The 13,437-nt window shown below is 54.1% G+C and overlaps 1 protein-coding gene across 2 annotated transcripts; it reads left to right on the top strand.

Annotated features, from left to right (window-relative positions):
* The first annotated feature begins 341 nt into the window (after window positions 1-341).
* STAT6 (signal transducer and activator of transcription 6) lies at window positions 342-13,278 on the top strand. Of its 2 annotated transcripts, none has more exons than XM_042946927.1 (22): window positions 342-489; window positions 3,179-3,315; window positions 3,720-3,858; window positions 4,165-4,248; window positions 4,684-4,822; window positions 4,941-4,993; window positions 5,201-5,349; window positions 5,908-6,039; window positions 6,166-6,354; window positions 6,666-6,753; window positions 6,892-7,014; window positions 7,595-7,687; window positions 8,059-8,265; window positions 9,503-9,597; window positions 9,693-9,829; window positions 10,158-10,304; window positions 10,522-10,585; window positions 10,691-10,801; window positions 10,996-11,079; window positions 12,127-12,192; window positions 12,284-12,412; window positions 12,503-13,278. In XM_042946927.1, the coding sequence occupies exons 2-22, from the start codon at window positions 3,200-3,202 to the stop codon at window positions 12,690-12,692; spliced, it is 2,535 nt and encodes an 844-aa protein (XP_042802861.1). In that variant the 5' UTR covers window positions 342-489; window positions 3,179-3,199; the 3' UTR covers window positions 12,693-13,278. The 2 variants fall into 2 exon arrangements, with proteins under 2 accessions (XP_042802861.1, XP_042802860.1); XM_042946926.1 differs by having other exon boundaries at window positions 3,176-3,315.
* Window positions 13,279-13,437: the final 159 nt, after the last annotated feature.

Here is a 13,437-nt window from a genome sequence, read left to right as displayed (position 1 = left end):
TAGGTGACTTTCTGGAGAAGAGTTGATCGCTTTTGAGGGGGTAGAATAAGTGGGGATCAGGCTCCCCTCCAGTCTGGCTCTAGGGCTCTGAGCCCCAGTCCTGGCTCCCTGGACCCCGTGCTCCCCCACCAGGCACAGGAGGCACACACGCTCACCCCACTTTCTTCCTCTTCCTCCTCCAGCCCACTTTCTCTTCTCTGTGTCGTCAGAGCTCCAGGGAGGGACCTGGTTAGACGGAGAAGCCGGAAACAGCGGGCTGGGGCAGCCACTGCTTACACTGAGGAGGAAGGACGGGAGAGGTTGTGTGTGTGTGTGTGTGTGTGTGTGTGTGTGTGTGTGTGTGCTCTTTTTGGTGGTGGTGGTTGGTGGTGGTGGTGGATGTGGGGGGGTGCCAGCAGAGCCAGCCCTGAACTCGCTGGACAGAGCTACAGACCCATGGGGCCTGGCAGTGCCCGCTGAGAGGGAGAAGACCGCAGAGGGGTTGCCAAGGTGAGGGGATGCCTCGGAGGAGGGGGAGGGGGGAACTCTGATTTGGAGTGTGTGTGTGGGGGGGGGGTGGATTAGCGGGGGTCCTCTCGGGACCCTCCCCTGGGCGGGGTGTATGGTCCCTGAGAAATTGTTTCAGTTGGTTTTGGTAGCTGGTGGTCCCGGGTTTGGGCAGGTTTAAATTCTCACAGAAATCTGGTATGGGTAAGGCCCAGAACTCCCACCTTCCCGCGCGGGTCACTTTTTCCACACCCCCGCCCCCGCACCTCCAGGGGCAAGTAAAGGCACGGAAAGGAGGGCAAGGAGGTGCCCCTCTGCCCTGGGGGGAGGAGAGGTGGCTGCCCCTCCCTAGAAGGTTGATGCCAGAGGGAGGTGGGTCCTTGACAAGCCCCTATCCTGTCCCCCCCTAAAGGTTGCTGCTGTTCAAGGGTGTGGCTGGGGGTGAGCGAGCCCCAGATGTAGACCTCATGGTGCCCCAGAGGAGGGGGAATTTCCCCCCTCAAAAGTGCTCCACGCTTGGCTGCTGTAGACGCCGAGATTTCCCGGTGGCGGCGCGGAGTTAACCCTCCTCGTGCTGAACTGGCTCCACCTCCCCGCCCCCACCGCCACAAACACATATTGGGCAACTCAGAGAAGCTCTTTTGACTTTTGATCCTGTGGTCCCACGGTCAGAGGGCTGGAGAATGTAGGGATAGAGGTGATCGGGTTTAGGCCACGAAGCGGGCTGCCGAGTATCGTGGACGTCCGGGCTCGCCTTCCCGGTTGGGAAGTGTTGGGGAACACTGGCCCCGCCCCCTCGCGCCGTGGCTCCTCCTCCCGACGAGGCTTCAGGGGGTTTAAAGCTTCAAGTGCCTGAAGTCAGGGCAGGCACACCTAACCTGCTTTTTTTGTAGGGTGGGGTATGGGAAAGTGTGGCCTGCCTAATGCCTGGGGATGGAGTAGGGGAGGAGATTTAAGGTCAGGGCTTTGCTGGGAGGCTGGTCACTCAACGAGGGTTTGTAGAGGAAAGCGGAAGGGGGGTGGGGGGGAGGGGAGTGGGAGTGGGGGGGCTGCCTTCTGCTTAAAGATTACCTCAGTCCCCAGTTGGGGTTAAAGGTGTGAGCACCATGAGAAACAGGAGAGGAAGAGAGAAGAGAGGAATGGAGCCCTCCCTTGAATTTGAAACACAGACCTAAAGGTGCTTCACTCTAGGGTAGGAGGTGGTAGAGAAAGGCCTATTGGAAGACCCTGAGTGAGGGAGGATACTGCCTTTGAGAGAAAAAAGCTAGAGAGGATAGAAGCTGGGGAGCACGGGGTATGGGGAACAAGAGGGCTTTGGAGCTAGAGTCTCAAGAAAAACGGCCCCTCTGTTCTCTATCCCTTTAGCGGTCTTGGGAGAGAGGAGAGGCTAAAAGCCCACCAGGAGAGCTTGGGGCTACTGGGTTGGGGGAGCCTCGGGGAGTTTCCATGCTCATCTTCTCTCATCTCTAGGAGAGGGCATTATGGGAAACATGTGCTGAGAGACCCTTGGGAAAACACCAGTTGAACCTCCCCACCCTGCAGCCCACCCAGAAATGGGGATGCACCTCTCCCCCCTACTTCTCCCATCTCCTCCTTCCCTCTCTCCATCTTTTCTCCTCTGCCCTTTGACTCCAGCCCAGCCTCTAACTTCCTCTCCCCAACTTCTAGGCTCTTCACTCCAGGCTTATTAACCCCACTTTTTCTCCAATCTCTCCCACCTTCTTCCCAAGTTTCCTCTGCTTTCCCCTTTCCTCCATCTCCACTTCTTCAGCTCTCCTCCCACAACCCCTCCTCCTTGGATGATGGGATCTGGATCTGGAAGGGGCCCTCACAGCTCGATGTCGGTTACCCCTTGGATTCAAATCCTGATTTCTGAACTCACTTGCTCAGTGGCCTTGGCAAGTTAGAGAGCCTCTTTTAGACTCAGTTGCTTCATCTATGAAAGGGTGTAATCACTTATTTTAAAAATTATTGCAAAACTCTAATGGGATTATGAGCTTTGTGTACTGTCTCATACACAGTAACTGGTTAATAAATGGTAACTGTTATTGGTCTTCCATTCTCTTCTTCATCCATCCTGGTAGTTTTCAGATTATCTCATGGATGCCTGGGATTCTGAAACCTTTGGGTTTCCTCAGGAACACCTTTGGAGTCAGGAGGCTGGGAGAGGAAAGTGGAAGCAGTGGAGTTCCAGGCCAACCGCACCCGCTTTCAAGAGTGAAACTCCAATTTTATACCTTTTATTTATATAATTGCGATTCCACAGATTTAAAACCAAAATTGTCTACTACTTTAAACAATGTTGGAAAGTTCTGCACTTATCCAAGCCTCCTATTTTATGAGATGAGAAGGTCAAGGCTCACAGTGGGGAGGTTCCTTGCCTACAGAACCAGAGCAAGCTCAGAGCTGCAACCTGAGTCCTCTGCCTTCTCTCAGAGAGCTTTCTCTGTCCTCTCCACCTCCCCTGTCCTCCTCTGCCCACCCCTTCGCCCCTTTGTCTACCACTGAAGGGATGACCTTGTTTCAGACTTTGACCAAACATGTCCCTGGTTTGAGGTGGTCTGGCTGTGAGTGGTAGTGGCGATGGTATCTGGGAGGGCTGTCTGCAGGAGGTTGCTGACTGCCCCCAGAACTTAGGCATAGGCCAGCTTTCTTGGGCACCTCTCAGAGTGGCCTTGTTCCTATCCAGCAGGCACCCTCCAAACCCCAGATCATGTCTCTGTGGGGTCTGGTCTCCAAGATGCCTCCGGAAAAACTGCAACGGCTCTATGTTGACTTTCCCCAACACCTGCGGCATCTCCTGGGTGACTGGCTAGAGAACCAGCCCTGGTGAGTCTTAGCTGCCCTATGCTGGTCCTCCCAGGTCCTCCCCCCCCCCCCATTAGATTTTTCTCTGTCCCATTTTGGGACTTGGGACCCGTTATTCCACGTATGGTGGCCTAGATTTAGTGGACAGTCTGTGCCACACCAACCAGATTATGTACGTTGACACAAGGAGTCCTCTGCCCCCTGAGGGGGCTGAGCTATAGAGGAAGGCGGTCAGGGCTGGAGCAAGGACACTTCCCACAGCAACCGGAAAATTGGGGAACAAAGAGCACAAGGATGAAACTGCAGAGGGTCTGGATGGAGAATAGAACTGGGAAGGAGCCGCTGAGCTGTGTGCTGAGGGGTGGAAGGTCAGTAGAGCGAAAGAGGCCCTGACCTGAGGCCTCCTCATCCTGATCTTCCCACAGGGAGTTCCTGGTCGGCTCAGACACCTTCTGCTGCAACATGGCTAGCGCTCTACTTTCGGCCACTGTCCAGCGCCTTCAGGCCTCAGCCGGAAAGCAGGGGGAGGGGAGCGCCATCTTGCAACACATCAGCACCCTGGAGGTGGGGACAGGAGGAAAGGGGACAAGGCTGGGGTGGGGCTGGAGTGGAGCTGGGATGAGCATTGAACACTGGAAGAAATTGGACTCTGGAAGCAAATTGGTGTTCCTGTAGTTAGTTGTTAGCTAGTATGCAAATTAGGTTTTAAAAGCATGCAAATGCATGAAAACTTCTGGAGTCTGCAGTTGTGCTGCCTTTTCAGTGTGTGTGCACGCGCGCATGGATGGAGGCGGGTGGCGTGGATAGGAGGGGGAGAACAACATGGGTAAGAGCCAGGCTAACCTAGTCCACCACTCTTCGTTTCTATAGAGCATATATCAAAGGGACCCCCTGAAGCTGGTGGCCACTTTTAAACAAATACTTCAAGGGGAGAAAAAAGCTGTTATGGAACAGGTATTGTCAATACCCCCGCCTCCCACCCCAACTCAACTCCCTGGGACTTCAGCCTGAGCCATGAGAAACCAGAAGGAATTTGAACTTGAGGAAAAGCTCAACGTTTTAGGCCCCGGATGACCAAAGGAGGTTCCGGGGGTCAGAGTGCACCCCAAGTCAAGCTCAGGGAAGCTTTAAAATGAGGGACTGAGGGTAGTGAGGTCCAGGGAGGAGAGAGCAAGGGGTGAGAAGCTGATTCTGCCAAGAGAGGGCTTATTCCCGGGAGATTCCAAAAGGTCAGGGAGACCCATCAAAAGAGAAAGGGAGCTAGACAAGAGAAGTAGTTTGTCTCCTTTTTGCAGAGCATAGCAGCAGGCACCTTTTTAGGGAGCCGAGGCTTAGTGTAGAGGGATGGACAGAGTATCTCACCTCTTGGCGTCTGTCCTGCCTGTGCAGTTCCGCCACCTGCCAATGCCCTTCCACTGGAAGCAGGAGGAGCTGAAGTTTAACACAGCCCTGCAAAGGCTACAGCACCGGGTGGGGGAAACTCGCCTTCTCCGAGAAGCTCTGCAGCCCAGTGCCGAGGCTGGCCAAGGTAAGAGGTTGGCCTGGCACCTTAAGAGTGTTCTGGGAAGTGTGTGGAGTGATCCCCTCTTGGACCTCACCCTTGACTCAAATCTGTCTGTAACCCTGCTTTCTGCCCTCACCCTCAGTGTCTCTGCGCAACTTGATAGATGCTCCTGCCAGTGGAACTGGGCAAAGCGAGGTCAGTGACGGACTGGGAGGTGGAGTTTGAGCTCAAAGTGCAGTTCTTGAGGGATCTCAGTTCTGTGAAGGGATGGAGATTAGGCCTCAGAGAGTCACACATGGTGGTGGGGTAGGGGAATGCCCGAGAGGTGAGAAACAGAGCCCTTCCCTCAGGGGCTGGGTGAGGAGACAGGGTGTCCCTGGCTCAGGCCTCCCCTGCCTGCAGGCCCTGGCCACGTTGCTGCAGGAGACTGTCGGGGAGCTGGAGGCCACCCAGGCCCTGGTGCTGAAGAGAATCCAGATTTGGAAGCGGCAGCAGCAGCTGGCAGGGAATGGTGCACCCTTTGAGGAGAGCCTGGCACCACTACAGGAGAGGTTGGGGCAGGACTGATGGGATAGGAGGGCGGGCTGGGGGTGGGTGTCTGCTGTCCCTGCTGGAGGACCCACAGGTAGGAGATAAAAACCAGGCAAGCAGGTCCTGGCATGGGCCGAGACTCAGAGAAGCCAGTTCCAGCAGAACTGTTCACACTGTTGTCAGGCGGCATCCTAAACAAGTATGCCCAGCGATGCTTTTCTCTTCAAGCCCTTGCCCAGAGGAATGGGAAGCCTTTTCCTATTAGGTCTATTGGGCGGAGGCACCTTTCAGTTTGTGCAAAAGTACCGTACATGCTGGCAGCTGACCTGGGTACCAGAGTCCTGGGGAAGAGGCAGCTGGGTTTCCACAGGGGTCCAGGTACAGAGAAAGAACCTCCAACCCAGAGTCAAGGCAGGTCCCACAGCCCTTTCAGCCCTGGGGCCTTGTAGCAAGACCCACTGCCCATCCCACCCCTCCACACACACTATCCTGCTTTCTTTCTGGGTTTAGGGCTAGAGGGGTTAGGCTGGAGCAGGCAGCCTGAATCCTGTGCCCCCTGACCACTGTCCCGGCCCCAGGTGCGAGAGCCTGGTGGACATTTATTCCCAGCTGCAGCAGGAGGTGGGGGCGGCTAGTGGGGAGCTTGAGCCCAAGGTCCGGGCAGTGCTGATTAGCCGGCTGGATGAAGTCCTGCGAACCCTCGTCACCAGGTATGCTTCTGTAACCCCCCAGCCTGGCCTAGAGCATACCCCCAGGGAAGGGAGAGGGTTGGAGCTGTGGGAAGGGTACCAGGAGGGACCCAGCCACTAACTGCCCTGTGTCTTCACTCCTCCCAGCTCTTTCCTGGTAGAGAAGCAGCCCCCCCAGGTTCTGAAGACTCAGACCAAGTTCCAGGCTGGGGTTCGATTCCTGCTGGGCCTACGGTTCCTGGGGGCCCCGGCCAAGCCTCCACTGGTCAGGGCTGACATGGTGACTGAGAAGCAAGCAAGGGAGCTGAGCATGCCCCAGGGCCCCGGGGCTGGAGCGTAAGCTGGGGCTGGAGAAGGCCTGTTGGGGTGGTGGAGGCCAGAGGAGCCTGGGGAACTGGTACCACAAAGAGCCAGGTGATGAGGAGGGGGGACCGTGGGGTGTGTGGACCCTGAATGGTCAAGGCAGAGGAAGGCGAGGGACCTAACAGGGCTGAAATGGGATGGGGAATCATGATTTGGCCAAGATGGGAACCCTCCTTACGAACCCGAGCAGGGAGATGCAGATTTGGGGCTAGTAGTCCACGCCATTCACCCATGGACTGGCCCAGCTGGAATGCGCCCACTCACTCTCTGACCTCCCCTGGCAGAGAAAGCACTGGGGAGATCATCAACAACACCGTGGCCCTGGAGAACAGCATTCCTGGGAACTGCTGCTCTGCCCTGTTCAAGAACCTGGTGAGGGCTTTAGGGAGCAGTGGCGGAGAGGGGGGGCAGGGGTCCTCAGACTCAGGGACTGTCCTCAGAGAGGATGTCGGGAATCCAGGAGAAGCCGTCTCTGTCCTCACCCCTGCTCTCCTTCACCCCACCCTGCAGCTTCTGAAGAAAATCAAGCGCTGTGAGCGGAAGGGCACTGAGTCTGTCACCGAGGAGAAGTGTGCCGTGCTCTTCTCCACCAGCTTCACACTTGGCCCCAACAAACTCCCCATCCAGCTCCAGGTGAACTGAACCTCAGGCTGCCCAAACTGGGGCCCCAGGTCCCCTCCATGCCACACGCTGGGGCCCCGAATCCTCACCCCTCACGATAGCTCCATACTTTGTGTGTCCGGTATTCGGGTGCACTGGGGCAAGGGTGAGTGGGAGGAGCAAGAGGGCACATGCCAGGGAATCGTGGTGTGACAGTGACTAGCATTTATTACACATTTTTTGTAGACCAGGGCACTATTTTAAGTCACACACACACAGTTTTCACAATAACGTTATGAGCTAAGTACTATTATTAGCCCCATTTTACAGATGAATCCATTGAGACACAGAGAGATTCAGTAATTTGCCCAGGTCACACAGCTACTAAGTGTTGGAGCTGGCATTGGAGACCTGGAGGTCTGCTTCCATAGCACTGACTTGTAACCACTTCTCTACAGTGAGGCCCTAATCAGGCTTCAGAAAGCATTTGGTAAATCACCGGGAACTTTTAACTATGTTGTGTGAATCCAGTAGCTTCCCTGCACTCTCAGAGATAGCTCCCCGAGGAAGCCCCTTGCTCCAGTAAGAAGATTCCCCTTCTCACCCCTGCCAGGCTCTGTCTCTGCCCCTGGTGGTCATTGTCCACGGCAACCAAGACAACAATGCGAAAGCCACCATCCTGTGGGATAATGCCTTCTCTGAGATGGTGAGGAAAGACCTGGAATGGTGTTGGAGGGGAAGAACAGAGGCACGGTAGGCTCTAACATGGCGGGAAGGGCCGGAGTCAGACATGTTCCAACGGGAGTGGCCTTCACTCCCTCTCGTGGACTTTTTCTGCCTCCTTCATACTCTCTAACCTCATGCTTTTGTACTTCTGACCTCTTTTCATGCCAGTCTTAACAGCTATCATGTTGTAGTACCCTAAACTACTCTTGGAAAAGCACCATCTTTGTGAGCAAGCTGGGGGGACAATGGCTGGGAAGGGCAGTCTTGGGGAGGTGGGAGGGATGAAGGCCCCTCCTGAGGATGAACGAGGATGATAGCCTAAAGTGCCCTATCCTTCCCGCTTCACACCAGGACCGTGTGCCCTTTGTGGTGGCTGAGCGGGTGCCCTGGGAGAAGATGTGTGAAACTCTGAACCTCAAGTTCATGGCTGAAGTGGGGACCAATCGGGGGCTACTCCCAGAGCACTTCCTCTTCCTAGCCCAGAAGATCTTCAATGACAACAGCCTCAGCATGGAGGCCTTCCAGCATCGTTCTGTGTCCTGGTCACAGTTCAACAAGGTCATTCCCCTGCTCTTCGGACCTCACACCCCTAAGCTATTCATCCCTGAGGCACTCAGGACCTCCCCAACCTCTGTCCAGAGACTGACCACTGGGGTCTTCGCAATGCCCCCTTATGCCCATCAAGGAAGCCTCTGTCACAGCCCAAACTGGAAAACCCTCAGCCCAGGGGGTAAGCCCAGAGGATGCGTTCTCTGGCATGCCTCGTGTTTTGGTCTGGGGGCCCTTCGTCCTCCCTCTTTCCCAGTGATTTGCATGACTCATCTAGATTGTGTGTAAACACAGCTCTGATTCAAAATGACTTTGACCCATTGGGAAAATAGTTCCTATTGCAAAAACCAGGATGAAATCCCACAGGGACATGCTCAGTAATACCAGCTACCATGTATTGACATCTGACTATATGCCAGGCACTATGTTTAGCACTTTATGTATGTTATCTCACTTACTCCTCCCAACATCCCTTTGAGGTAGGTACTATTATTATCCCCATTTTACAGACAAGGAGCCTGATGCTCAGAGGGGTTAAGTAGTTTGTCCAACGCCTCACAGCAGGTGAGTGGCATGGCTGGGATGGAACCCCATATTTCTTGCTCTTAGTTAGCTACTACTATATTTTCCCACCTCCAGATGAGGTGGCTCGGGACTGGATCTGTTATAAGAACGGGGGAAAAGATCTGGGTGTCTTTCTTGATGACCAGCTGGGTAAATGCAGTTATGTACTGCTCTCTTAGCAAAAAAGAAAGAGAAGTCTACATGACCAGAGAATGTGTTAGCAAAGGGAGCAGGACACTCACACCTGGCAAAGACACCTTCTCTGGACTCAACTTCCACCAGGCCTAATTAAGGACAGGTGGAGCACAGTGGTTATGATGGACCCTGGCCCAGACTTCCTGGGCTACATCCCAGCTCTGCCTCTCGCCAGCTGTATAGACCTGGGCAAGTTATTTGACCTTTCTGGGCTTTCATTTCTTCATCTGTAAGTGGGGTACTTATAGGACTTACTTCCATAGGGTTGTAAAGATCAGATAAATTAATTTGTGGAAAGGGCTTGGAATACTGCCTGGCACATGGTAAATGTGAGGATTGGCTATTGTCATCGATGAGATCTCAGATCCAGTTTGGTTCTTCAGCCCTGTGACTCTGCTGTGTGGGCACTCATGGCCCAGTGTCTATCCTAACCAGGCTCTAACTCCGGCCCTCCTGTGTTCACATTAGCTCCCCCCCTGTTCCCCAGGAGATCCTGCTGGGTCGTGGCTTCACCTTTTGGCAGTGGTTCGATGGTGTCCTGGACCTCACCAAACGCTGTCTCCGGAGCTACTGGTCTGATCGGTGAGTCTCTGCCCCAGTGACCCGAGTAGCTGTACCTCTAGCTTCTTCTCCACAGCCAGTGCCTCTACCCCCATCCTCTCCTTCATCCTGTCCAGGCTGATCATTGGCTTCATCAGCAAACAGTACGTCACTAGTCTTCTTCTCAACGAGCCTGATGGAACATTCCTCCTTCGCTTCAGCGACTCAGAGATTGGGGGCATCACCATTGCCCATGTCATCCGGGGCCAGGATGGTGAGGTCACCCCAAGCCAGTCCTCTGTCTCCGTACCTGTGCCCTTTGGGGTTTCTTCTGGAACGGAAATGTCTTGGCCTTCCTTGGTGCCAACCCTGGTCTTCAGGAAGTTCTTCCTTAGATCCAACTTCTCTCCTCCCTTCTGCAGTCTGCCTTCTCACTGTGAGGTCTGTGAGAATGGAGACTGGTGGGTTCTCTCTCCCTCAGGGCCCCCACCCTCATTCTTCTCCCCCTTGCCTTGGTAGATTAAGAATGAGTCCTCTGGTGGAGCTGGGTAGGGGAAAGAGTGTCTGGACAGAGAGGACTCAGGGTCTCATTCCTATTGTAGGCTCCCCACAGATAGAGAACATCCAGCCATTCTCTGCCAAAGACCTATCCATTCGTTCACTGGGGGACCGAATCCGGGACCTTGCTCAGCTCAAAAACCTCTACCCCAAGAAACCCAAGGATGAAGCTTTCCGGAGCCACTACAAGCGTGAGCTGAAGCTGGCAGTTCTGAATCCTTCCTTTGCCCATCTTTTCCGTACTCCCATTGCCCCTCTCCATGCACACTGTATGTCATCTCTGACTTACCTCTCCATTTTTGAAGCCCCATTTCTCCTACTTGCCCATCAACTATGCCCACCTTTTCCACATCCCTTTCTCTCCAATCCTGGGGCACTCCATGGTTCTCCTTTTCTTCCCCACAACAGCTGAACAGATGGGTAAGGATGGCAGGGGTTACGTCCCAGCTACCATCAAGATGACTGTGGAAAGGTAAGTGTGGGGCTGTGGGTGATAGCGGGGGCCCGGTACTACTTGCAGGAACAAGTGGTGGCATCAACTCTTGGTCAGTCACACATACCTCCTTCCCTCCTCTAGGGACCAGCCACTTCCTACCCTGGAGCCCCAAATGCCTACCATGGTGCCCACTTATGATCTTGGAATGGCCCCTGATTCCTCCATGAATATGCAGCTCAGCCCGGATATGGTGTAAGGAGCTTGAGAGACAGGAACGGGAGTGGTCTGTGCAGACAGGCGTTCAGCATGGGCAGCTGGGAAAGCTGGCATTGGGGGCCGAAGTAGGGAATTTTCCTTTCCATGAAAGGGATTCCCTATCTTGAGGGAGGGGCTAGGAGTGTCTGGGAGAAGGGCTGGCATCAGAAGGGTCTGCTTTCTTTCCCCAGGTCCCACGTGTACCCACCACACTCTCACTCCATCCCCTCATACCAAGCCCTCTCCCGGGAAGACGTGTTGCCAGCCTTCCAGGAGTAAGTGGAAGAACCTCTTGGGGTTGGGGCGAGTATATCCACCTGCAAGGGTGATGGGTATTTGCATTTGTTAGGAGAGGCTCCTCTGTGAGAAAGGGCAGCAAAAATCGAACACTCTGTCTCTTCTGTCCACTCCATTGAGGGATTAGCAGTTAAGATCCAGACTTAGCTAGGTTTGAATTCCAGCTCCACCATCTACTGACTTTGGGCAAGTTGCCTAGGTCTGGTGCCTCATCTCTAAAATAGGGAATACTGATAATAATACTAATGCTAATACTAATACTACCTTCCTCATAGGATTATTTTGAAGGTTGAGTTAGTAATACCTGTAAAGCTCATAGCAAGGGCTATGTTTAGTATTAATATTACCTCTCTTGTCCTTGAAACCCACTGTCATTTATCTGCTGTCTTGATTTTGAGTTATTCATCTGTTGATGAAGTGGCCTAGACATTTTTGCTCCCCAAGTAACACTCTTATTATAATTGCAGGTGATTATTAACTTTTTAAAAAATTTTTTTAACGTTTTTTATTTTCTTTTTGAGAGAGACAGAGACAGAGTGCGAGCTGGGGAGGGGCAGAGAGAGAGGGAGACACAGAATCCAAAGCAGGCTCCAGGCTCTGAGCTGTCAGCACAGAGCCTGATGCGGGGCTTGAATCCATGAACCGTGAGATCATGACCTGAGCTGAAGTCAGCCACTTAACCGACTGAGGCACCCAGGCGCCCCTGGTGCTTATTAACTCTTAGTCAAGGCAAGACATCTCCCCTCCTGGGAGTTGAGGTAGGGTAGAGACTGGGGGTGTTAGAACCACCAGAGTCCAAAGAAACATTAGACATTAGCTAATTCAGTCCTTTCTCCTCCCCCCACCCCAATACCCAACACATACACATTTTACAGAAGAGAAGACTGAGCTCACGGCTTACCTAAGACTATGCAGTCAGGAAAAGGGGCTGGAAATTGTTTCCTCATTCAGTGATCTTGACTTTGCAACACCATGTCCTTGCCTAGCCTTCCTTTCTCTGACTCTGCCCTCCTTCCTGTTTCTAGACCTCACCTGCAGATGCCCCCCAACCTGAGCCAGATGAACCTGTCCTTTGACCAACCTCACCCGCAGTAAGTGGCAGCACTCCCTCCTGATCCTGTACTCTCCATTCATTTCCAACCTTACCCACCCCCATCTTATTTACTTTTCTGGTCTTGGCAGGGGCCTGCTCCCATGCCCGTCTCAGGAGCATGCCGTGTCCACCCCTGAGCCCCTGCTCTGCTCAGATGTGACCATGGCAGAAGAGAGCTGCCTGAGCCAGCCAATACGAGGGTTCCCTCAGGGCACCTGGTGAGTGGCAACCTGGGGGTGTTGGCTGGTTGGAGGTTAGAGGAGTGGATGCCATACCTACCCTACTGTTTCTCTGCTTCCTCCTTGCAGGGTCGGTGAAGACATGTTCCCACCCTTGCTGCCTCCTACCGAACAGGACCTCACCAAGCTTCTCCTGGAGGGGCAAGGGGAATCAGGGGGAGGGTCCATGGGAACCCAGCCCCTCCTGCAGCCCTCTCACTATGGGCAGTCTGGGATCTCACTGTCCCACCTGGACCTACGGGCCAATCCTAGTTGGTGATCCCACCTGGAAGGGGAACCCAGAGAGACAGCTCTTCTACCCCCACGGACCTGCTCTGGACACCTGCCCATGCTCCTGCCAAGTAGCAGATGGGAAGGGTGTCCTCCTATCCCCACCTACTCCCTGGTCAGGAGGAAAAGACTGCCAGGAAAATGCACAGTGGGTGGAGCCTATCCACTCCTTCCCTCCTACCACACACCCCTGTCCTCCCCCTTCCAGTGCTGGAAGGGAAATTCAGGTTCCAAAGTGAGACACGCCCCAACACGCCTGCATACGCAGAACACACACACACAGCTCTCCCTGGAAGATGGGGCTGAGTAGGAAGGAGGCCAGTCAAGAGCACAGGTTAGGGCACAGATGACTTCTCTGCCCACCTCGAGCCAGGGCCCAGGACACCCGTGTAGAAATACGCAGACACGTGCACACCTTTGTACTAGAGTCTGGGGACTGAGGGATGGGCTTGGGTCCCAGCTCTGGGCGGGTGGAGAAGCAGTTCAGGAGATCCTAGTGGGGAGAAGGTGGGGGAATCTGTACACCTGGGTTACAGATGTGGGTTATGCCCAGATTAAAAAACAAATTTCAAACAGCCCCAAATTCCTCAGATGGAGGCTTTTGGCTACGTGTAGGAGATTGTGCACAAGAGGGCTGCGTTTCACATACAGCCGTGTGAAAGCGTGCGTACCTGAGACATGTTAACCCACGGATGTCACACACATTACTTGTTGTGTCCACAAAGAACATGTAT

Source organism: Panthera leo, chromosome B4, assembly GCF_018350215.1.
Source record: "Panthera leo isolate Ple1 chromosome B4, P.leo_Ple1_pat1.1, whole genome shotgun sequence".
Classification (NCBI taxonomy): domain Eukaryota; kingdom Metazoa; phylum Chordata; class Mammalia; order Carnivora; family Felidae; genus Panthera; species Panthera leo.
The sequence above is the reverse complement of the archived record's forward strand: the minus strand, read 5'-3'. Positions and strand labels throughout refer to the sequence as shown.